A 21,285-nucleotide genomic window follows, 5' to 3' on the forward strand; every position below is an offset into this window, starting at 1 on the left:
CCAAGATTGCGTAGGTAGTAAATGACAGTTAATAAGTTCTATGCCAAAACACTTAAATGGCAATGAATGACCTAAGTTCTTCCACCAGGGAAAAGGAGGGAGTAGAAGGAAAAGTAGTTAGAGAAAAATAAAAGAGGTCTGGAGAAGTCAGTCACAGTTATTCTTTCTCAAACTCAGCAAAGAACATACCAGAAGAATACCTTAACAGCTCATTTTAACCTACTAACTCAACATGTTTATACCGAGTGTAGAGGCCCAGAGAAGTATCCTCTCTCTAATTCCTGGCTTAACTCTTTCCTACATCTTGGCCTCGCTATTCAAATAAATGCCTGAATCACTGCCAACATCAACCACATACAGCCCCAGTGGGTTATGGCAAATAATATCCAAAAGCCTGCTAAAAGGTATTCAGGCGAATAGATGATTATGATATTCTTTTGTCTCATTCCAAGCAAGCCATCCCAGAAAGCCCACTCTGGATCCAGAGTATCAGTTCTCAAAGTGTGGTCCAGGAACTCATGGGAGTACCTAAGAATGTTTTTTTTTTTTCGGAGGTGATTCACAGGGTCAAAACAACTTTCAAAATACTGAGATGTTTTAATTTTCAATATGGTGAATATCAATAAATATAAGTCATGCAAGAACTCTTTGGAATCTTCAACCTTCCCTGGTTTGCTCTATAAAGCAGAGTTAGGGAGAGTCGTAAGGGTACCACGGGTGTGCCCATGTGGGCATGGTGAGAAGCCAAAGACAGTCTCCTAGACAGGTATCTTGAGGTGGTTTATACCTGAGATAAGCTATCACTCTTTTGACAGCAAAGCTAGAGAAACCAGGAGCTGGCCCAATTACATTTCTGGAAGAAATTGAACTTGTTCTCATTTCAACTTCCATGCCACTCAGATTTCCATGCCAGTGACGTGGAAGAAATAGTGAATGATATCCAGACCCCGGATAAAATGCTCCAGGGAAAGAGTGCTTCTTTCCAAAGAGAATGTCAAATAGATTCTCTGGATCCTGATTACTGACAGGCTATTAAACTCAATAAAGTAAACGCTCTGGTAATTTCCCAAACACATAGTCCTTTTCTCACCCCAAGTCTGGTCCAGCACTGATCAGAGCACCTGTAAGTCAAATCTTGATTAGTTCAAGGGAACTGGTCTACCAGATATACTGAGGCTTGGCCCATTACCCCACACTTCTCTGATCCTCTATCTACTTGACAATCCTGATTTTCTCTAGGTGGAAAATAGTTGATCCCAATAGCCCTTGCTTGCTCTTAATCTGGTACACTAATCAAGGGTACATGTCAAAGTGAAGCATGGTGTATCACAGGAAACACATCCTGATAATTAGAGGTATCTACGGCAACCAAGTGTTACAATTTGAGATTAGGAAGAGCTTCAGCTCCCATCAGGTATCTAGTCCAACCCATATCTGAAGAGAATCCCCATTACACCGTCTCTCAAGAATGGTCATCCAGCCTCTGTTTGAAAATCTTCAAGAAGAGGGAGCCCAACCACTACCTCTTGAAGAGCACTTTTGTCCTCTTTGGATGGTTCTGATTGTTAGGAAATGCTTTCTGACATTAAGCTTGAAGTAGAGTCAGCTAACTTAGGAAGTAACTGAAAGCACTAAGTAGAGGTTAGTTGTAATGTGGACTCCTACCATAGTCTCTCTACATGGATTGGGGGAGGTACCCTTTGATTTCGTGATCTTGGGAATTTTTTTTTGGGGGGGTCACTATAATTCAAGAATAGTGTCTACTTGGGCATTAGGGTATTGAGGGGGTGGAGTGGGAAATGAGCATTTACATAGAGTCTGCTATGTACTGGGCACTATGCCAAGTGCTTTGCAAATATCTAATTTAATCCTTGGCAATATCCCTGCAGGAAAAGGTGCTGTTTTTATCCCCATTTTCCAGGCAGGGAAACTGAGGCAAACAGCAGTTAAGTGACTTGCCCAGGATCACACAGCTAGTAAATGTCTGAGACTGAATTTGAACTCTGATCTTCCTGATTCTAGGCACATTGCTTTATCCACCTAACTACCTTAATTGAGATCTGCATTGTCCTGAAATATAAACTCTACCTTTGGCAATATTACATAGCTAGAACGGGGCTTAGATCTAGCACCACAGGATATGATGTAAACTGCCCTCTCCAACACGGCAGAGGCACTCTATAATCAGCCACTGGAAATAGTTATTGTTTGTACAGTGTGGACTCTGTTTATTCTTAAATTAAATGTTACATCCCCTAAATCTCACTTGCTAACTATTATCCGACTTGCTGGCTACTGGGATTAGGAAAACACAAAGAAATGGTGTTTTGCATACTGCTCTTCTTAATGCGTTAATGACCTCAAAATGTGGAAAGGGGAAAAGAAGACACTTTAATGACCTGTAAAAGCTTTGTTTCTTCTTCTAAATCGCACTCTTTTAGCTTTATTACTCTAATGCCACCTGCTGGTAAAAAATATTGTTTCATCTTTCATCATGACAAACCATCGCCTGATGAAATTTCCTAGTTGACCCAAGAGGCTTGCGCCATTCACTGATCTTGGCCAATTTAGAAGGCTTGCCATTTTGTATTCAGCCAAAGAAGGGCAGTTCTAGGGCTCCCGTTTTCTAAGATCCTTTACTCTCCTTACTCATTTCCTTTCCATTTTTCAGTTAGTGCTGCTTCTGTCCTGTCTGGAATAAGTTGAAAAGAAATTAATTTCCTACAAAAGATGAACTCTGAAACTTCAAACTTAATGTACTTAGTACATAAATGAGATTTGAGTTTGGAGGAATCACTTGTAAACCGGCGTCAATAAGGAAAAAGGTTTCTTCCAATCTTTCCCCAGTCAATTTGTAGAGAGAGTGACGAAAAGGACTAAAGGGCAGACGGCAATAAACATTGATTAAACGTTTACTCACTGAATGCCAAGCATTGAGCCAAGCCTTGGAAATACAGATCAAGTAAAGAGAAAGACAATCCTCACCCTCTAGGAATTTATACTCCATTGATGGTGCTGGAACCCTGGAGATTCACAGCTAAACCTGTGGTGTTGGACAAGCCAACCCTGTGGTGTTCTGACATTTTTTTGGAGAATAATGCATTTGGCCATTAGAAAGCTCTGCTTAAGAAGCTGTTTGGTAGACTAGAAAGAGAACTGACTTTTGAGGCTGAGGACCTGAGTATAAAACCCACCTCTTCTATTTAGTACATATGTGGCCTTAGGTTTCAAGTGTCAGTTTCCTTATCTGTACAATTAATGGTTTGGACTAGCTGGCCTCTGATATCATTTCTAGATTCATGATTCTATGACCATCTATAATTTATGATGGATGGGCCTAAATTTCCAGACAGGGAAAATTTGTCATATTGCAAGGAATGGCCATCTATCTATAATTTCCTCAATTCTTTGTCCAGGTCTAAAATCAATTTCACCGATACCCTATTTTCTAAAATGGCTTCCAACTGCACCTTTTTCTTTCTTTCTTTCTTTTTTTTTAAACCTTTACCTTCTGTCTTGGTGTCAATACTGTGTATTGGCTCCAAGGCAGAAGCGTGGCAAGGACTAAGCAATGGGGGTTAGGTGACTTTCCCAGGGTCACACAGCTGGAAAGTGTCTGAGACCAGATTTCAACCTAGGACCTCCCATCTCTAGACCTGGCTCTCAATCCACTGAGCCACCCCGCTGCCCCCTCAACTGCACCTTTTTCTACCTGACTTTCTTACTTATTTCTCCATGAATGAGGAATTTAGGATGGAGTGATGGTTTGAAAAGTGACTGTCACTGAGAAATAGCTCCACTTAGGTTAGATATAGAATGCTTTACGTCCTTTTCTTTGTATAAATGTCCTAAAGTTTCAAAGCCCCTTATCCCTGTAGGAGATGAGGGATTAATATTTTATAGCTATGGTTTGGGGCTAAAGTGGTACCAAAGTTTAGGGAGAGGCTAATCCTGCCAGGAGATCCAGTGGGCACAAGGGCTGAGAAATGCCAAATTCAAAGTAACAAGCAGGAACAGCACTCAAAATATGAGTCAGGTTAAAAGGAAATGAAATTATGAGCAAGAGAATCCTAAGTCATGTGGAACAGATGTTGGAAGAATCAGGGTGGAAACCTAGACCTTGGGATGTTACAATGAAGACAGGTGTCTTATGAGGAGAAGCGCCTATTAACAGACAGCTAAGGCAGGATAATCAAACCTGCCTTTATACCTTAAAGAAAACCTTTGGAAATGTGAATTTCCCTTTCACTATGTAGTGGCAAAAGGACCCCAAGTGATGGTGGCTCTGAGGTTATGGGCAACAGAGAACCCTATGGAGGATGGAAACTATTTAGATATGCCTTTTTTCATTGTTGCTTATAAATTTGTAGGTATTCAATAATTTTAATATTTGTCTACTATATAGGAAAATGAGTAATTGCTATGGGGAAGGAGGCTTTTTCCAATTCATTAAATAATGAACATTCAATGAACTAAGGTGGGAACTAGAGCTAATGATTGAGATGCCCAATTTAAGACACTATTCAATCATGCCTCTGGGTTGTCATAGTACTGAGAGTGATCAAATTAAATACAATAACAAATCAAGTGGCAGGGTAAGGGGGGTGACTCTTCTGAAGTATCATTGATCCCTATAAACCTTCCTACATTTATTAAACTGAAAGGTCACACATTTATCTCAAACATTGCTCTAAAAACCATTGCCACCAATAAGAGGCTTCTCATGTGTGGAGCCCATCTATGCTGCTGAACCTCAGGCTACCATCCCTGCAGAGAGGAAGGGCTGCTGCCCTTGTGGAGAAAAGGATTTGGTGATGACAAAGATGCAGAGTGAAGGTAATGGAGGCATGGAAGGGCTGAAGTGCTTTATTATAAAGTTAGGGTCAGTCTCCAAGGAGCAGGGAAGCTTCATGGACATAGACCTAAGACCACTCTTCCAAAAAAAAAAATGAATATCCTGGGCAACCTGGGAAGACAATTCTAATACCTGCTGCAGGCAATCCTCATGTAATTGGGCATCTATTTCTAGCAGAGCAAGCTGGCCTGAGGTGGCTAGCAGGGCCAGAACCAGGTCTGGTACACCACCTACCCCAGGTCCTCCAGCTGCCCCAGGTCAGCCAGGATTATGCCATCTATGAAGCTGAATGAACAGGCACACACACAAGATCTCTCATTGGAATCCATGCATCCAAATGGCTAAACCAAATAACTCTTACCTTCTGTCCTGGAATTGAGACTAGGTATTGGTTTCTGAGGCAGAAGAATAGTAAGGGCTAGGCAACTGGGACTGCGTTTCTTGCCCAGAGTCATGCAGCTAGGAAATATCTGAGGCCAGATTTGAACCCAGGACTTCCTGTCCTGACTTTCTATCCACTGAGCCACCTAGCTGCTCCCAGAGAGAGACAGATTTTGACTTTAGGTAAGGAAAAATTTTCCCAACAATTAGTTATCCAAAAATGCAATGTATTGCCTCCAGAGGTGGTAAGTTTCTCTTGCTTGGAATTCTTCAAAGTGACCACTTCTTGGGAATTTTATAGAAGAGATGCCTGTTCAGGTGTGTTTTAGAATACATGACCTCTGAGTCTCTTGCGTCTTGAATTAGTAGAGGGGCCAGAGCATTCTGGGGGCAAATAGGGAGAGAGACAGATAGAGATAGATAGAGATAGATAGATAGATAGATAGATAGATAGATAGATAGATAGATAGAGAGAGAGAAAGAGAGAGAGACAGAGAAAGAGAGACAGAAAGAGGCAGAGATAGAGACAGAGTTTAAAGAATTGAATTGAATTTCAGTGATGAGGAAAACAGGGGGAGGTAGGATTTGGGGAGAAATGAACTGAATGCAAAATAATAGGACATAGTCATGGGAGAGTTAAAGGGATAACCAGGCAGAGCTGGCGACAGATGGAGCCATGAAACTTGGGGGATAAAGGGCAGACTCAGCATGAGGCAGATTAGAAAAATAAGAGGATGGGCCCCATCCTTAAATTCAGGTTGGCTCAGTGGAATGCAAGATGGAATCTGGAAAGCGGGGAGGCTCAGCTCTCAGTTTTTTGGTCAATTACACTTTTGCCTTTTCCGGGTTTGTAGTCAGTGGGTCCATGGATCAGACATTGGTGTTTTTGCTCCTTGGGAAGAGTCTATTCTCCACTTAGTTCTCAAGGCATGCTTGGGCAGGTGATGGGGGCAGAGGTTGTCAGGGGTAAAAATCCACCCAAGCTAATATAAATTCGATCGACGCACTTAAGCTTTTGAGCTGACAAGAGATTTTCCTTTTTCTGTCACACTGAGACAGAACAAAGCCAAGAGACATTTTCTAGAGGTTAAAATAACTTCACGCAACCAAAGACTCAGTAACGAACCTAGTTACTTACACAAGATTGCACCACAAGGGGCCATCTCTCTGAATGTGTAGGAAGGAAGCACAGTTAGGTGCAGTAGAACAGTCATGAGGCAAGAATTTGGTTTTTAAAAAACCTTAAATGGTAATAATATGATTCAGAACAGAATAATACCAATTATCCAGATTGATGACAGCCCCAATAGGGCTCTGGTAGCTACTGATTTTTGACATTGGATCCGTGGGGGAATTGAAAGGGGAAAAGAGGAAAACTAATTTACCTTAACTAATGGACTGATTTCTTCTCTTATTCCCCTCCTCTTCCTAACTCCCTCAAATGTGCCTCTATTGTAATTTCCCTGGAATTAAGTGGAAGATTCTGTACTTTGGTGGGGATGCAGAGTAGAAACATGGTTGGGGTTGGATAGCCCACAAGGAAGAAGAGTTCTTGTGACCTGGAACTCCAAGTAGCCTACTTAAACCTCAGATTTCTTCCTCCCAAATGTCCTCAATCTGACCTGAATCTATTTAGAGCAAAATTAAACAACATATTCTAAGGAGAAGGTATATTTAATGGAAGGTTAATTTCTGTCTGTATCCCAGGATTCAATGGAACTGATCTTACCATTTTTTTTTTGCTTCAACATATTTCATTGGTATAAGAAACTCCCAGTGAGGAAACTCCCTTTATTAGTGCAAATTGGTTGTTTTTTTTTTTTTTTTTTTTTTTTTTTTTTTGGCTACTTGTATTCTCAGAGAGTTACCTGTGGACACTGAGGGGCCACGATCAAATCGTCAATATGTATCAGAGGCAGAACTTGAACTCAGATCTTTCTGACTCGTGGTCCAACTCCTCTCTCCATGAGGAGACTGCCTCCCCCCCAAAACCTCATGGCATTATGTTTATTTTTCAACAGTTAATGGAAAATGAGCTCAATCCCTTACCTGTGTGGGCCTGTGTAATGCTGTGGTTGCCTGCATAGGCTGCAGTGGACCTGAATCCTGTAATAACAGGTGACTGGTCAGTACATGAGTTTCAAGGTAAGCCTTTTCATTTTTTCTAACCAGCTATTATCAAGGCCAGAATGATGGCAGATATTTGTCGGTGGGCAGCCCGAACTTGCCCAGCAAAAAGCATCAATGCGAAGAAAATACTTTCGGTTCAACAATGGGTGAAAATTCTAGATAATAACTTCTGCATTTCACAACTGTCAGAATGAATTTCCTTTACTAAGTCACTCTATTTCTTTAGGCATCTTTATACTTACAACAGTTACCCTAACCTGTGCCAACTGCAGAGGAGGTTAAAGTAATCCTTCAGTAGAAAATGTCATTTAGCATTTAGCAATTTTCTTAAATAGCATTAACGTGTCATTGATGCAGATAGCATTGGCTTACAGGGCTTTTTAAAGGTACACAATAGCTAGCCCTAATTACCATGTGAGAGAATCAAGCAATCATTAGAATTCAGTATAACAGGTATGGTCTTTTAGAAGCATGTTTTAAAATTGAGGGAGAGATAGGTGATGTGGGCCTTAAAAGAGAAAAGTAGGGCTTTTGGGGTGACAGAGCAGCCATGTAAAAGTAAGATTGGGGAGGAAAAGCTAAATTTCTGTGAAGGTAAGAAGTCAAAGAATATAGGAAAAAAGGGGCCATGAATACAAGCTACCATGGGTGCAGAAACAAATACTCTGTTGCTAGATGGTAGAAAAAGGGAAAGAGAAATGTTTTGAAAAAATGAAATAGCTGGGAAAGAGATGAAAGGGCACATAGTACTTCCTCATATATTTAAATATAATAGTATATATATATTGACAATTTTAATCAGATTATAAGGGCAAATTAAAATCGATTCTTCCAGTGGCAAATATGCAACCTGGGTTCAAGGTAATTGCAGTAATAAAAAAAAAGTTACTATAATCAGAGGGAAACTATTGTCTGCTCCAAGGGAGAGGAACTCACTTGGCAATATAACTTATTCTCTGAGGGACATAGAAATAGACTGGAGCCAGGACACATGTTCAAGTCACTTCAAGAGTTTACTTTGTATAGATCATCTTTATACAATGATAAAAAAAGGCAGTTGCCTACATCATATGCTTTGAGTAGTTTTGGAAGGTCCATTTGCCTCCAAAGACTTCATCCAATGGCTTTCCTTTGAGCCTGAAATTCTCCCACTTTTCAATGTGTAAGACAATAAAAGGCTTTGTGAAAATGAAAATATATTTTCTGAGAGGAACAAAATAGTAAACATTTTTTGGAGAGGATGTCTGGACCTTGATTTTACTAGTTTGGAGAATTCTGGCTATGGAAATTCCCCTTGTAGAGACAGATAGGCAACCTATTATAGATAATTTGTAGAGTTCAAGAATTTCCTGAGATTAGGCAGCCTGCCCAGGACTTCCTGACTCCAATATCTTTTTTTTTTCCTGCTAATTTGTTTGTTGTTAAACACTTATTTATTATACTAGCATTAAATTTTTAGTCAGGTTAGCTAACTCAAAATAGAGCCCTGGGATTATGGGACAAAGGACAGCTAAGTCTCATTTGGAAGTGGTGGAACAGTAGAAAGCAGTTTAAGGAACATCTAGAGCTGTGTTGGTGAACCTTTGGCACATGTGCTGGAGAGGGCTGCTCCCTTCCCCTTTTCCACCATTCCTGAGGATATTTTTCACTTTGCCCTCCCCTCTGCCCAACAACCCAATGGGAGCACTTCCTTCGTCCCATGTCTGGGGTAAGAGAGTGGCTCATATGTGATATGAGGGTTCAGTTTGGACACTCAGTCTCTAAAAGGTTTGCCATTATTGATCTAGAATGATATATTCTAAAAGAAAATTGGGCTGAATAATAATAACAAAACAATAACAAAAATAATTGCTAACATTTATGTAGTAGTTTTAAAGTTCACAAAGCACTTTATGTTATTTAATCCTTACAACAAACCTGAGAGGTAAGTGTTTGGGACAGGATTCAAATTCAGGTTGTCCTACCTTCAAGTTTATCCTCTATTTACTGAGCTAGCTTCTAGCTGCCTTGGATGGGCACCATAGTGGGTGGTCACCCAGAGGTCAGTGTTAGGGACTTCAGTATTTTGAGAGATGAGGGATATAATATAAAGTAGGAGAAGGGATTTGAAAAACAAAACACCTAATATACAATTTTTAAAAGAGACATCCCTATCTATCACTGACTGATAAGACCTTTTGTCTACTTATCTCACCATTTTTTTTAAGAATGAGATCTCAAAATCATTAAAATGGTTTGATATTGGTTAAGAGGTAGTTAGGTGATGCAGTGGGTAAAGACTGCTGGGACAGAATTTAGAAAGATTCATTTTTGTGAGTTCAAATCTGGCCTCAGACACTTACTAGTCCTATGACCTTGGACAAGTCACTTAACTCTCTTTCCTTCAATTCCTCATCTATAAAATGAGCTGGAAAAGGAAATGGCAAACCACTCTAGTCTCTTTGCCAAGAAACTCCAAATTTGGTCATTAAGAGTTGGACATGATCAAAATGACTGAACAACACAACTGACTAGTTAAGAAGAAAGAGAACTTAATTAGTGCAATAGGTGAGGTATAAACATATAGAGATATAACATGCAGATTAGGTATAACAAAATAGCAGCATAATATTAGATAAACCCCAATTATTAGAAGGGACTTACTTTTGAACAAAATCTTAAGGGGAAACTAAACAGCAGTCTGGTAGGAACTAAATTTAGACTAATTTCTCATCCCATATATAAAAGGTCAGAATATAAACAAATAGAGGAACAAGGAAAAAAATTGCCTTTCAGATCAATGGACAGGAAAGAGTTTACAAGTAAACAAATGATAGAGAGGTTCACACAAAATGACATGAACAGTTTTGATTTTGTAAAATTTAAAAGTTTTTTATACAAACAAATCTAATGTAGAAAAAATTAGGAAGGAAATGACTGGAAAGAAATCTTTACAAGTTTTTTTTTTAAATAAAGGTCTCGTTTTCAAGATTTACAAGGAATAGATTAAAATCTATGAGATTAAGAGCTATTCCTCCATAGATATATGACCAAAGAATTTCAACATGCGGATTTCAAAGGTAGAACTATATAAATTATCAACAATAAAAAATGCTCTGAATCTTTATAATTAGAGAAATGCAAATTAAAGCAATTTTTATAGTTCTGCCTAATATCTGTCAAAAGAGCAAAGATTACGAAAGAGGAAAATGGCAAATGTTGGAGAGACTATAGGAAAACAGGTGCACTATGGTATTTTTGTGCACATTTGGTGGTACTGTAAATTGGTCTAGTCCTTCTGAAAAGCAATCTGGAACTATATCCAAAAAGTTACTAAACTGTTTATTCCCTTTGACTCTACTATACTACGTCTTGGCCTATACTCCAAAGAAAGCAAAGGAAAAGGAAAAGAATCTATATGTACAAAAATATTTATAGCACCTCTTTGTGGTTTTCCCCAAACTGGAAACTAAGGGGTGTATCATCCTACTGGGAAGTGGCTATATAAATTGTGGTATTTGAATATAATGCAATGTTATTTCGTCATAAGAAATGATGAAATGGACACTTTCTAAAGAACTGGGAACCCTAACTGTGTGACCCTGGGGAAGTCACTTTACCCTCATTGCCTAGCTCTTACCACTCTTCTGCCTTGGAGTCAATACTTGGTAATAATTCTAAGATGAAAGGTAAGGGTTTAAAAATAAAAATAAAAATAAAAAAGAACTAGAAAGACTATTAGGGATTGATACAGAGCAAAGTGAGTAGGATCAGAACAATTTTTCCAACAATAACATTTTAAAGAAAGACAGTTTGAAAAGACTGTTCAGAGTACTTATCAAATCAATGATAAGTCATAAGTCTAAAAGAATGAAGAACAATGTTACTCACCTCCTGACACCAGAGGTGATGAGCTTAAAATGAAGAAAGAGACATACATTTTTGGATGTGACTAAAGAGGAAATTTGTTTTGTTAGACTCTTTAGCTCTCTATTGAGAGACATATTTTTTGTTTGTGTCTGTGGGTGGAATAGATTAATTTTTAAAGTACTCATTCAAAAAACCAGAAGAAAAAAATTTAAAAAGAAAATCTTCCCCATTCACATTATTGGAGATAACTGTTAATGAAATACATGTTGCTATTTTGAGCTCTTTTTAAAAATTTCTAAAAATATCAAATATTATTTGATTCCATTTGTCTATAGTGGAATGTGATCAATGGATTTAAACATATTAAAGTATTAGTGTGAGTCGTGGTTAATGGAAGATTCATTTTATGAACTTCACATCTAATGTCCACTTCCCTCATATTAAGATCAGAGGATTTAAATCTATAGAGGGTATTTAGGGAATAGTTAATATCTTCATTTTAAAGAAGACAGGCTGAAGTCTATGAATGGGAAATGATTTGCCCAAGGTCACACAGGTATAAGTCCCAGATTTAGAGATGGTAGGGACCTTCGATAGTCACCCTCCCCCTTATTTTACTATTGAGGAAATTGAGGAAAATGAGACTTGTTCAAGTCATACATGTAGTAAGCAGGGGGAGCCAGAATTTGAATCCAAGACTTCTGACTTTAAATTCATTATTCTTTCTACCATATCAAACTTCTTGGGGGAAGGAGAATTTTGTGAGTGGAAAATGAAGTTTTTAAAAGCTTGTGTGTGTGTGAGTGTGTGTGTGTGTGTGTGTGTGTGTGTGTGTGTGTTTAAATTTGGCTTCTGTCCTTTGACAGTTAAAGCCCACTGCAGGGAGAGCTTGCTCTGAATATTTATCTAACATTCTGTTAGGTAAGAATAAAGTAGACTGGTGGACAAAGATGAAGAAGGAACATTGATTAAGCCAGTTACCAAGTCAGGAATAATAGGAATTTGCTGCATTGAAAGTCACAGTTTCAGGTTTCCCTCTCCCAAAATAAGCAAGGGCTAAACTTAAAAGCTTTTAGAACTTCCTGCATAGGAGAATATCTTTGCCACATCCTTTATTATATATATTTTATGAGAATTGTTATCTTCCTGGGAGACAAGATGGAGAGGCAACTTATAAATACAACCTTTGGCTTTCAAGAATCTTTGAAAAAATTGGGAACTGCAAAGAAAGGGATCTGTAAATGGTGACACTTTTAGAAAGGGAAACATTTGAGTGTTCTTGGCTGGAACTCCTTGACCTTGAGCAAACTGCCTCTCTTTTGGTTGACCGAGGTATTATTAGGAAGGTAAGCTAGGGGGAAAAAATACTAGTTGGTATCTGAATTCCAGAGCAATACCAGCGACAACAGAAACAGATTGAGGATTATACTTGTTTTGATCCTTTAGTACTTGGCTTCTCTCCATTTGTTTGGTTGTTGGGGAGTTAACTGTACCTAGCATCCTTTAGCAGTCAGAGAATTTCCGACCCTGCGATGATCTTAAAGATCTATCTCAAGCCTTTCATTTGGTAGTTGTGGACTTAGGATTCTAGGAACAGAAGTGAAATGACTTGCCTAAGGTCACTCTGGCAAATTAATGACCAGGCTAGGACTTGAACCAGGTCTCTTGACTGCCAGTCTGGTATTCTTTACTGCATGCTATGGTGCTGGTTTCTCTATTCAGACCAAATGCTGAGGATTAAAAGTCTGATTCTGGTTAACAATTTCATTCCTATTTTTGGACAGATCTGGTGTCAGGCTAGCTAGAGTTCAAGGATTGGTATTGGGAGAAGAGAACTTATTGATATTGAAATATTGATTGGATAGAAGCAGGATTTCTTTCTATCAATCAGTGAACAAGAACTATGTGCCAGCTAGGCAGTGTTCTAAGCACTGGGGATGCAAAGAAAGACGGAAATAATCCCTACCCTCAAAGAACTCATAGTCTGATGGGGTAGGCAATATATAAGTTTCTATTTAGAAAGTGGCCTTAGAGGGGAAGGTCCAGAACAGAAAAGTTCTCCAGAAGAAAGTAGAGTTTGAGCTGAGTCCTGAAGGAAGCCAGGGAGTCCAAGAGGTAAGAAGGGAAGCCAGAGCGACGTCTAGCAGTGTAAGAGGGGTGGGAGAGGGAATGCCATGTACAAAGAACAAGAAGATCAGAAAACTGGCTTGTAGTAAAACCCAGTGGACTTGCTCTTCAGCTCTGGGAGAGGGGAGGAAGGACATGAGGGAAAGAACATGAATCTTGTAACCACAGAAAAATATTCTAAATGAATGAATGAATAAAGTAAATTAAAAAAAAAGAAAACTGGCTTGTAGAGTTCATTGAGGGTATAAGTGTAACATGTGGAAAATAGGAAGGGGCTCATTTGTGAAGAGCTTTAAAGGTCTGCTTCTGCTGTTTAGTTGTTTTTCAGTCATGTCCAATTTTGTGACCCCATCTGGGGTTTTCTCGGCTAAGACTCTGGAGTGGTTTGCCATTTCCTTCTCCAGCTCATTTTACAGATGAAGAAACTGAGGCAAACAGGGTTAAGTGACCTGTCCAGAGTCACCCAGCTAGTAGGTGGCTGAGGTCAGATTTGAACTCAGGAAGATGATTCTTTCTGATTCCAGGCCTTGTTCTCTATTTCTTGTGCCATTTAGCTGCCACTTTAAATACCTGATGACTTCATATTTGACTCTGGAGGTAACAGGGAGCCACTGGATGAAAAATAATTAGCAATGAACCCTCAGATCAGAATGGATCCTTCATAGGGAAACTCGGTTTTTGAGGGTCTTTAAGAAATGGGATAATTATCCATTCATTTGTAGTGGCTCAGCTACAAAACTATGAAGAAGCTAAGGGATAGCTATTGAGAATGTTTTTGAAGGACCCTATCCTTGCTGTGAATACTGTATATAAATTTCATTATTGTAGTGTTTTGAAATAAATTAGGTGGATTTCCCCCCCAGATATTTGCTAGCGATGTGATCCTGGCCAAGTCACTTAACCTTTGTTTGCCTCGTTTTCCTTCCTTGTAAAATGGGGATGATAATAGCATCTATCTCCCACAGTTGTTGTGAGGTTTGAATAAAATAATATTCGTAAAGTGTTTAGCATAGTACCTGGCACAGAGCAGTACTTAATAAATGCTTTTTTCCCCTTCTTCCCTCCCCTATACAGAAGCAGTGGATAGTAAATGTCAATAGTGAGGATAAAGTTATTAGAGAAGGTTATGACATATCAAAAAGCTGGACTTTCCTTATGGGCTACTGTTTGGGGAAGGGGGTTTGTTTTAAAACTTCATGTGAGGGGCAGCTAGGTAGCTCGATGGAGAGTATCAGGCCTACAGACAGGAGGTCCTGGGTTCAAATCTGACCTCAGAAACTTCCTGGCTATGAGATCCTGGATAAGTCACTTCAGTCCAATTGCCTAGTCCTTACTGCTCTTCTGCCTTTGAACTTATATTTGGTACTGATTCCGAGACAGATGAAAAGGCTTTAAAAAAAAAAAAACAAAAAACTTCTAGTAACGTTGAAACTTGAGATCTTTTCAACTTTGGTCTGAAGAAATAGTAATTTCACAAAGGAGAAGTTGTAAGACGACATTCTAACACTAATACCATAATTCCAGTTTTAGACTTTGAATCTAGTATTAAGCACTGTGGTATGATTTAGGGAGCTCCAGGCCTCTGCTTTGGGTATATTGTTTAATAAAATAGGATATGGATAGGAACTGGACCTGTAATTTAATTGGTTCAGGGAACTCTCAGAGGAGGAAACACCTTTTACCAATGCAAACTGATACCTTTCCTGCAATTTCAGGTCTTAGAAAGAGTGGTTGTACAATTTGCCCAGATTCACACAGCCAGTGTGTGTCAGAGGCAGGGTTTGAACCGGCTCTTCTCAGCTTTGAAGTCAGATCTCAATCTACTATAGCACGATGCTTTTCTTAAAAAAAAAAAGTTAGGTATTACCCATGACCTTCACACTTGGGAGGACATACACAGTAATGCACCTTCTCAGATGCAGGAAGAGGGGAGTCTTCCACCATCTGCACTCTTCAGACCAGTCTAGACACTACAAAGTGAGAGAACTACACAAAGATTTTAAGGTTGCCCCCTCCATGCAGCAAAAATCACTGGCCTGTGAATTAAAGCGCATCATTTCTCTATAAAAATAATCCAATTCTTTTTCTGTGCTCTCTTCTTTTTGAAAAATCTAAGCCTGTAGCCGATCAACTGCCTCAGACACTAGCTTTGTGACCCAAGTTAAGTTACTTAGCTTCTCTGTGCCTCAGTTTCCTTATCTCTCAAGTGAGGGATTGAACTGGATGACCTCGGAAGCACCGTCTCTAAATTTATGATCCTCTGAGCTCCATCTATTCCACTGACCTGTATCTCTGACCCTGTGGCCTGCAGGCTGCAGTTTGGCAGTGATGGTGGTGGTGGAGACGGTGGTGGTGTCCAGAGGAGTCCACGGCCGTGGAGTGGCGCTCAGGGGTTCTGCTGGTGTGGTAGCAGGTCTTTGGGTGGTGGTGGTTGGCTGTGGGGTGGTGGAGGGAAGGATCATCGCCTTCTGATATGGCTTTGTGGTCTCATCTATGAGAAAATAGAATCATACCAGATCCTGAAAAATGTAATAACTGTACTACACTGCTGTCAAACTCAGATAGAAATAGAGGCTACTAATCCTTGGTCTAACCCCATATATACAGATCCCTACAGCCCGACTTAGTTTTAAAGTGTGATATTATCTGTTTTATTATATTATTCACTTATTTTGTTGAACATATGCCAATTGCATTTTAATTTGGTTTGAGCTTGGGAATTAGGGGTACATGCAGATGGAGGGCCAGGGCTTGATACCTCGCTGGTACTATATCTGGCATATGATACTGGGGAACTGCCAGAAATAAAATTTTCTGTCTTTGACTGAATGAATCCTATAAGGCAAGAGACTGTGTTAGATACTATGGGTAATCCAAGGAGCATGAAACGCACTCCTTGGCCTCAAGGAGCTTATATTCCAATTGGGAAGACAACATATAAACACACAAATTAAATGATAATAGAAGACTATTGAATATTTGTTTCAGGCAACTGTGAAAGAGATGTCAAAAGGTTATAATCAGTTGTCAAATATAAATGGGCAGCTGGGTAGCACAATGGATAGAGAGCCAGGCCTGGAGACAGGAAGGTCTGGAAACAGGAAGACCTGGTTTCAAATCTGGCCTGAGACACATCCTAGTGTGACCCTGGGCAAGTCACTTAACCTTCATTGCCTAGCCCTTGCTGCTTTTCTGCCTGTTAATACTAAGACAGAAAATAAGGGCTTTAAAAAGTACAAACGGGCAGTAGGTGGCACAGTGGATAGAGTGTGAGGTTAGACTTGGGAAGATTCATCTTCCTGATGTTCAAATCTGTCCTCAAATACTACCTGTGACCCTGGGCAAGTCATTTAATCCCATTTGCCTCAGTTTCCTCATTTGGAAAATGAGCTGGAGAAGGAAAAGATCCATTCCAGAATCTTTGCTAAGAAAATGCCAAATGGGATCTTGAGAAGTCAGACATAACTGAAAAATGACATATTGTATACTGAACAAATGTTTTAATCATGCCAAATGACCTAAAGTGATAACATAATTTGAAATTTCATTCTAGTTATTGCCCCACAGAATAATTGGATTACTTTGTTAATATCTGTGGTACAGTATAATAGAAAGAACATTACAAACCTGGGTTCAGGTCTTGATTCTAATATTAAGCAATTATGTTATTTTAGTCAAATTACTTGGCATCTGTAACATGAGATAGGGTAGTCAGTCAATTCAATGATCTTTAACTTTTTTCCCCCTTGCTCTGACAGTCTATGATTCTGTGACTAATACTGAAACTCTCTATGTAACCTGGAAGGGAGCTGGAGCCACCCGAAGATGGCACAAGAACTGGGGAAACATATGGGTTTCCTGTTTCCTCAGTGCTTCCCTTTGTACACAAGAGACCTGTGCCAGAGAAGGGTACCCAGGAGCTCCCTCTGAAGCTAAAGGGGCATGTGGCCCTCTAGGGGAGGTCTGGATGCATGACTAGGTGCCCATCGTGCCCGACTCTTCCTGGTCCTGTGCTGCTGCTGCACCGCAGCCCAAGATCCTTGGTTTTCAAACCTGTATAGCAAACGTCTAGATTGAACTTTTTTTTTCAACCCTTATCTTCTGTCTTAGAATTTACATTAAGTATCATTTCCAAGACAGAAGAGCCATTCAGGACCAGGTAATTGGGGTTAAGTGACTTGCCCAGGATCACACAGTTAGAAAGGGTCTGAGGCCAGAATTGAACCAAGGATCTCTTGTCTCCAAGCCTTTCTTTTTATCCAGTGAGTCACCTAGCTGCCTCTAGATTGAGCTTTGATTAGTGCATAAAGCATTTAACACTAGGAAGAAGACAGAGTGGTGTAGTGGATGGAGGGGCATGATGTATGCCTTCGAATTCAATGTAGGTTTGGGTTCAAGTCCTGCTTTCTACAAATCCTGACTGTGACCCTGGGCAAGTGACTTAATCTTTAAGTAATCCCAGGCTTTAAGTCTTTAAGACTGTATTTTTTTAGAAGAATTGATGATCTGTTTTGGTAGAGGGAATTTCTTCATTGGAAGAGCCCTCTACCATTAAAATCATAAATCTGAACTCTATATACTAACAGAACCATTAGGTGATATTTAAAGTGATCAAGTAATCTTTAGTATCTTTTTTGCAATTTGTAGTCTTCAGAGAATTAATTAATTGACACCCTGAGGTTAGTGACTTATCCAGGGTCACATAGCTACTATGTGTTAGAGGCGGGACTTGAATCCAGAATTCAAGTGTTCTTTATTCCAAGACTAGCTCCCTGTCCATTGAATATTATGCTGCCTTTTTCTGTGTGTATTACTAATACACACACATACACATAATTTGTAAAGACGGATATGGTCAAATGGCCAACAATAGTCAATAGTCAGTAACATTAATAAATGCTTATGTGCCAAGCACTATGCTAAGCACTGGAGATCCAAATATGTTTTAAAAACAAAAAAAAGAGAAGTTTCTGCCCTCAAGAAGCTTATACTCCAATGGGGGAAGACAATACACCAAAAGAAACTGAAAAGGGAGAGAAGACAATAGCTCATCTGGGGGCACGGAGGAGTCATCAGAGAGGTCTCAGAGGAGTACAGCTTGGTAAGAAAGGAGGAGATGCTTTCAGCCAGGCTTTTTCCTTAAACTGGAGGTTTGGGAGTTTATGATGCTGCCCCTTAATCAGAGAGACAGAGGTCGAGTACCAAAATTGATGGGAATTAGTGGAATGATAATGTTTTCCAAGGTGTTGTCAAAATAGAGAGCATAGCTTATACATATGAAATATATACATTCTCTCTCAAAGCATAAACACATATACATGAACATATTATTCACATATTTTGCTCCATCTTGGACACTACTTGACAAATTTTAACTGAACTATGCCCTAAAAGTTAATGCCAGTGTGTGTGTTTGGGGGTGGGTAGGAGCCTTCCATAGCTACTGACCAAAACTGGGGCACTCTCTCGATTTCCACTCTGACAATTTCATTATCTGGAGTAATATAGTTAGTTAGCACTTATTGATGTTTTTTTTAAACCCTTACTTTCTGTCTTATCAGTCTTGTCAATTTTAAGATAGAAGAGAGGCAAGGGCTAAGCAATCAGGATTAAGTGACTTGCTCAGGATCACACAGTGTCTAAGGTCATATTTGAATCCAGATCATCCCAACCCCAGGACTGGTGCTCTATCCACTGTGCTTAGTAGCTTCCTCTATTGTTTGTTTTTAACTCAGAATTTGTCTCCAATTGAAAACAGATCTAGTCAATACAGGAATAGAATACTTCATTTGTTGTTCATTGCTAAGAGAATACTATCAAATCTCTTAGAGCAGTGATGGTGAACCCATGTCACAGGTGCCAAAGATGGCACGCAGAGCACTCTCTGTGGGCATGTGACCACCACCCTTCACCCTTCCCCCAGTTTGTTACTAGAAAGGCAGAGGGACTCTGGTGGAGATGCACCCCTTCCCCTCTCTAACATGCATGATGACATTTTTTCATGTCCCCCATCCCTCTGTCCAGCAGCCCAATGGGAGCACACAGTGGGTAATGTGGGTGACTCATAGGTGGCAGAGCTGAAAGAGAGCGGAGCACTGGGGCCACTCTCTTCCCCCTCACTTCACTCACTGAGGACATACCTCATTTCATCCGACCCTCTGTCTAGCAGCCCAATGGGAGCACTTTCTCCCTTCCCTGTGTGGGTAATAGAGAAGGTGGGGTACACCTGGCACTTGATGTGGGGGAAGGGCACAGCATACAGACTGGGGTGGGGGTGGGGTAGAACTTGGCACTCTCTCCCAAAGGTTCACCATCTCTGTCTTAGAGCATAGTGCTATAGAATGAAATGATCACAAGGCTGGCTATAATAATTATTCTTTCTCATGTGTACAAGCAGTACTGATTTTTAAAAACATTTTTATATATTTATATTTATTTTAGACCCCTTCCCTTCCATCTGAGAATCAATACTGTGTATTGGCTCCAAGGCAGAAGAGTGGTAAAGGCTATACAATGGGGGTTAAGTGACTTGCCCAGGGTCACACAACTAGGAGGTTTCTGAGGTCAGATTTGAACCCAGAGCCTCTTGTCTCTAGTCCTGGCTCTCAATCTACTTTCCACCTAGCTCCCTCTGATATTTTTATCATTTTAAAAAGATGAAAACGTCAGAGGAAATTTTAAAATCTCTCAAATAAACTTTTGGAACAAATTTAGTCAATTTGGAGGTCAGGGAGAGAAGGATATGAATCTGTTTCTCAAAAGAATACTAGCTCATGCCAAGGGGAAAAGGAAGGAAGCAGAGTGGCCCTAGTTTGAAAGGACCTTGCCTAGGGAGTGACAGTCATTTGGCACCTTTCTATTTTAGCTAATTATTTCTGGTAATTGGGTGTCTAACTCAATTGTTTCTGTGCCATTAAAAGGAAGTAAGTGCTAACAATGCTCTCCAAATTTTGGTGTCCTAGAGCAAAGCCCCCCCCATTGCCCCATTTCAGTTACAGATTATCAATGTAGCATGAGGCCAAAGAGGGAATCTTGTTGGGCGTTAGAGATGCAAATAGATTGAAGGTACATAAGAGCTGTGGCAGTTTTGAAGTGACATAGATTTTCTCCGTGAGTGTGCAGCAGCCATAAGCTGTACTACTTAACTGGATATCAACAATGAGGAAAATAGCAGATTTTAAAAAGCATTATACATAGCAGAGTAGTTGAGAAGCTCACCCCTTGCATTACATTCATTGCCTGGATTGTGTTCATGACCATGGAAAATCAAAACACCAAAAAAATGGATGGGGAATGGAGAGGGGGGTGGAATAGATGCAGCTTTGGCACTGGACACTCTTAGCCAGCTCTCTGCATCAACAACTCATGTCCTTTCCCTTTGTTTGCAGATAATGAAGCATGTGACTTCACAGAGTTTTGGTGGATTTTTGTAAACTAGCATTTAGCTATTTTTATCTGGTCTGAGTAGCTATGGAGCCTAACCAAATTACAGCTGCCCACGTTATGGCTTCTGACTGCCGGGCACAGAGGTTTGCTCACGTAATGTTAGTCTTTTTTGCAAATCAAGACCTTTTCCACTCAAATGGGATCATGTTCCACAGAAGTGTGTTTTCATCTCTTATACTGAAATCTTAACTTGCTTTACCTGTTAACATGGGAGGCAGGTGCCTGCTGAAATCTCAGTGGCTGCTCACCCTCTCTACCTAGCCTCTGATATCTGCAGTATGGTTAGTACAATGTAAGCTCTGAGAGCTGGGACTGTTTTGTTTTTATATCTTTAGCACTTAGTACAGTGCCTGACATACTGTAGGTGTTTAATAATTGTTTACAGAATGAATGAGAGAATGAATGATGCCTGTAAGCCCATCTGCCAGCACTTACCATCCTGAATTTAAGGGAATTCATTCATTCAAGGAAGAATAGTGTTAAGGGCTGCCTTGTTG

At 39.9% G+C, this 21,285-nt stretch overlaps 1 protein-coding gene across 1 annotated transcript in view; it reads right to left on the minus strand.

The window, feature by feature from the left end:
* VIT (vitrin) overlaps positions 1-21,285 on the minus strand; it is a gene marked incomplete at its 5' end in the record, with an annotated part of 181,055 nt that overhangs the window by 53,805 nt on the left and 105,965 nt on the right. Inside the window, 2 exon segments of the mRNA XM_044659586.1 lie at positions 7,286-7,342; positions 15,627-15,833. Of these exon segments, the coding sequence (XP_044515521.1) occupies positions 7,286-7,342; positions 15,627-15,833 (264 nt within the window).

The sequence above is a fragment of the Gracilinanus agilis genome, chromosome 2, assembly GCF_016433145.1.
Source record: "Gracilinanus agilis isolate LMUSP501 chromosome 2, AgileGrace, whole genome shotgun sequence".
In the NCBI taxonomy this organism is placed as follows: Eukaryota; Metazoa; Chordata; class Mammalia; order Didelphimorphia; family Didelphidae; genus Gracilinanus; species Gracilinanus agilis.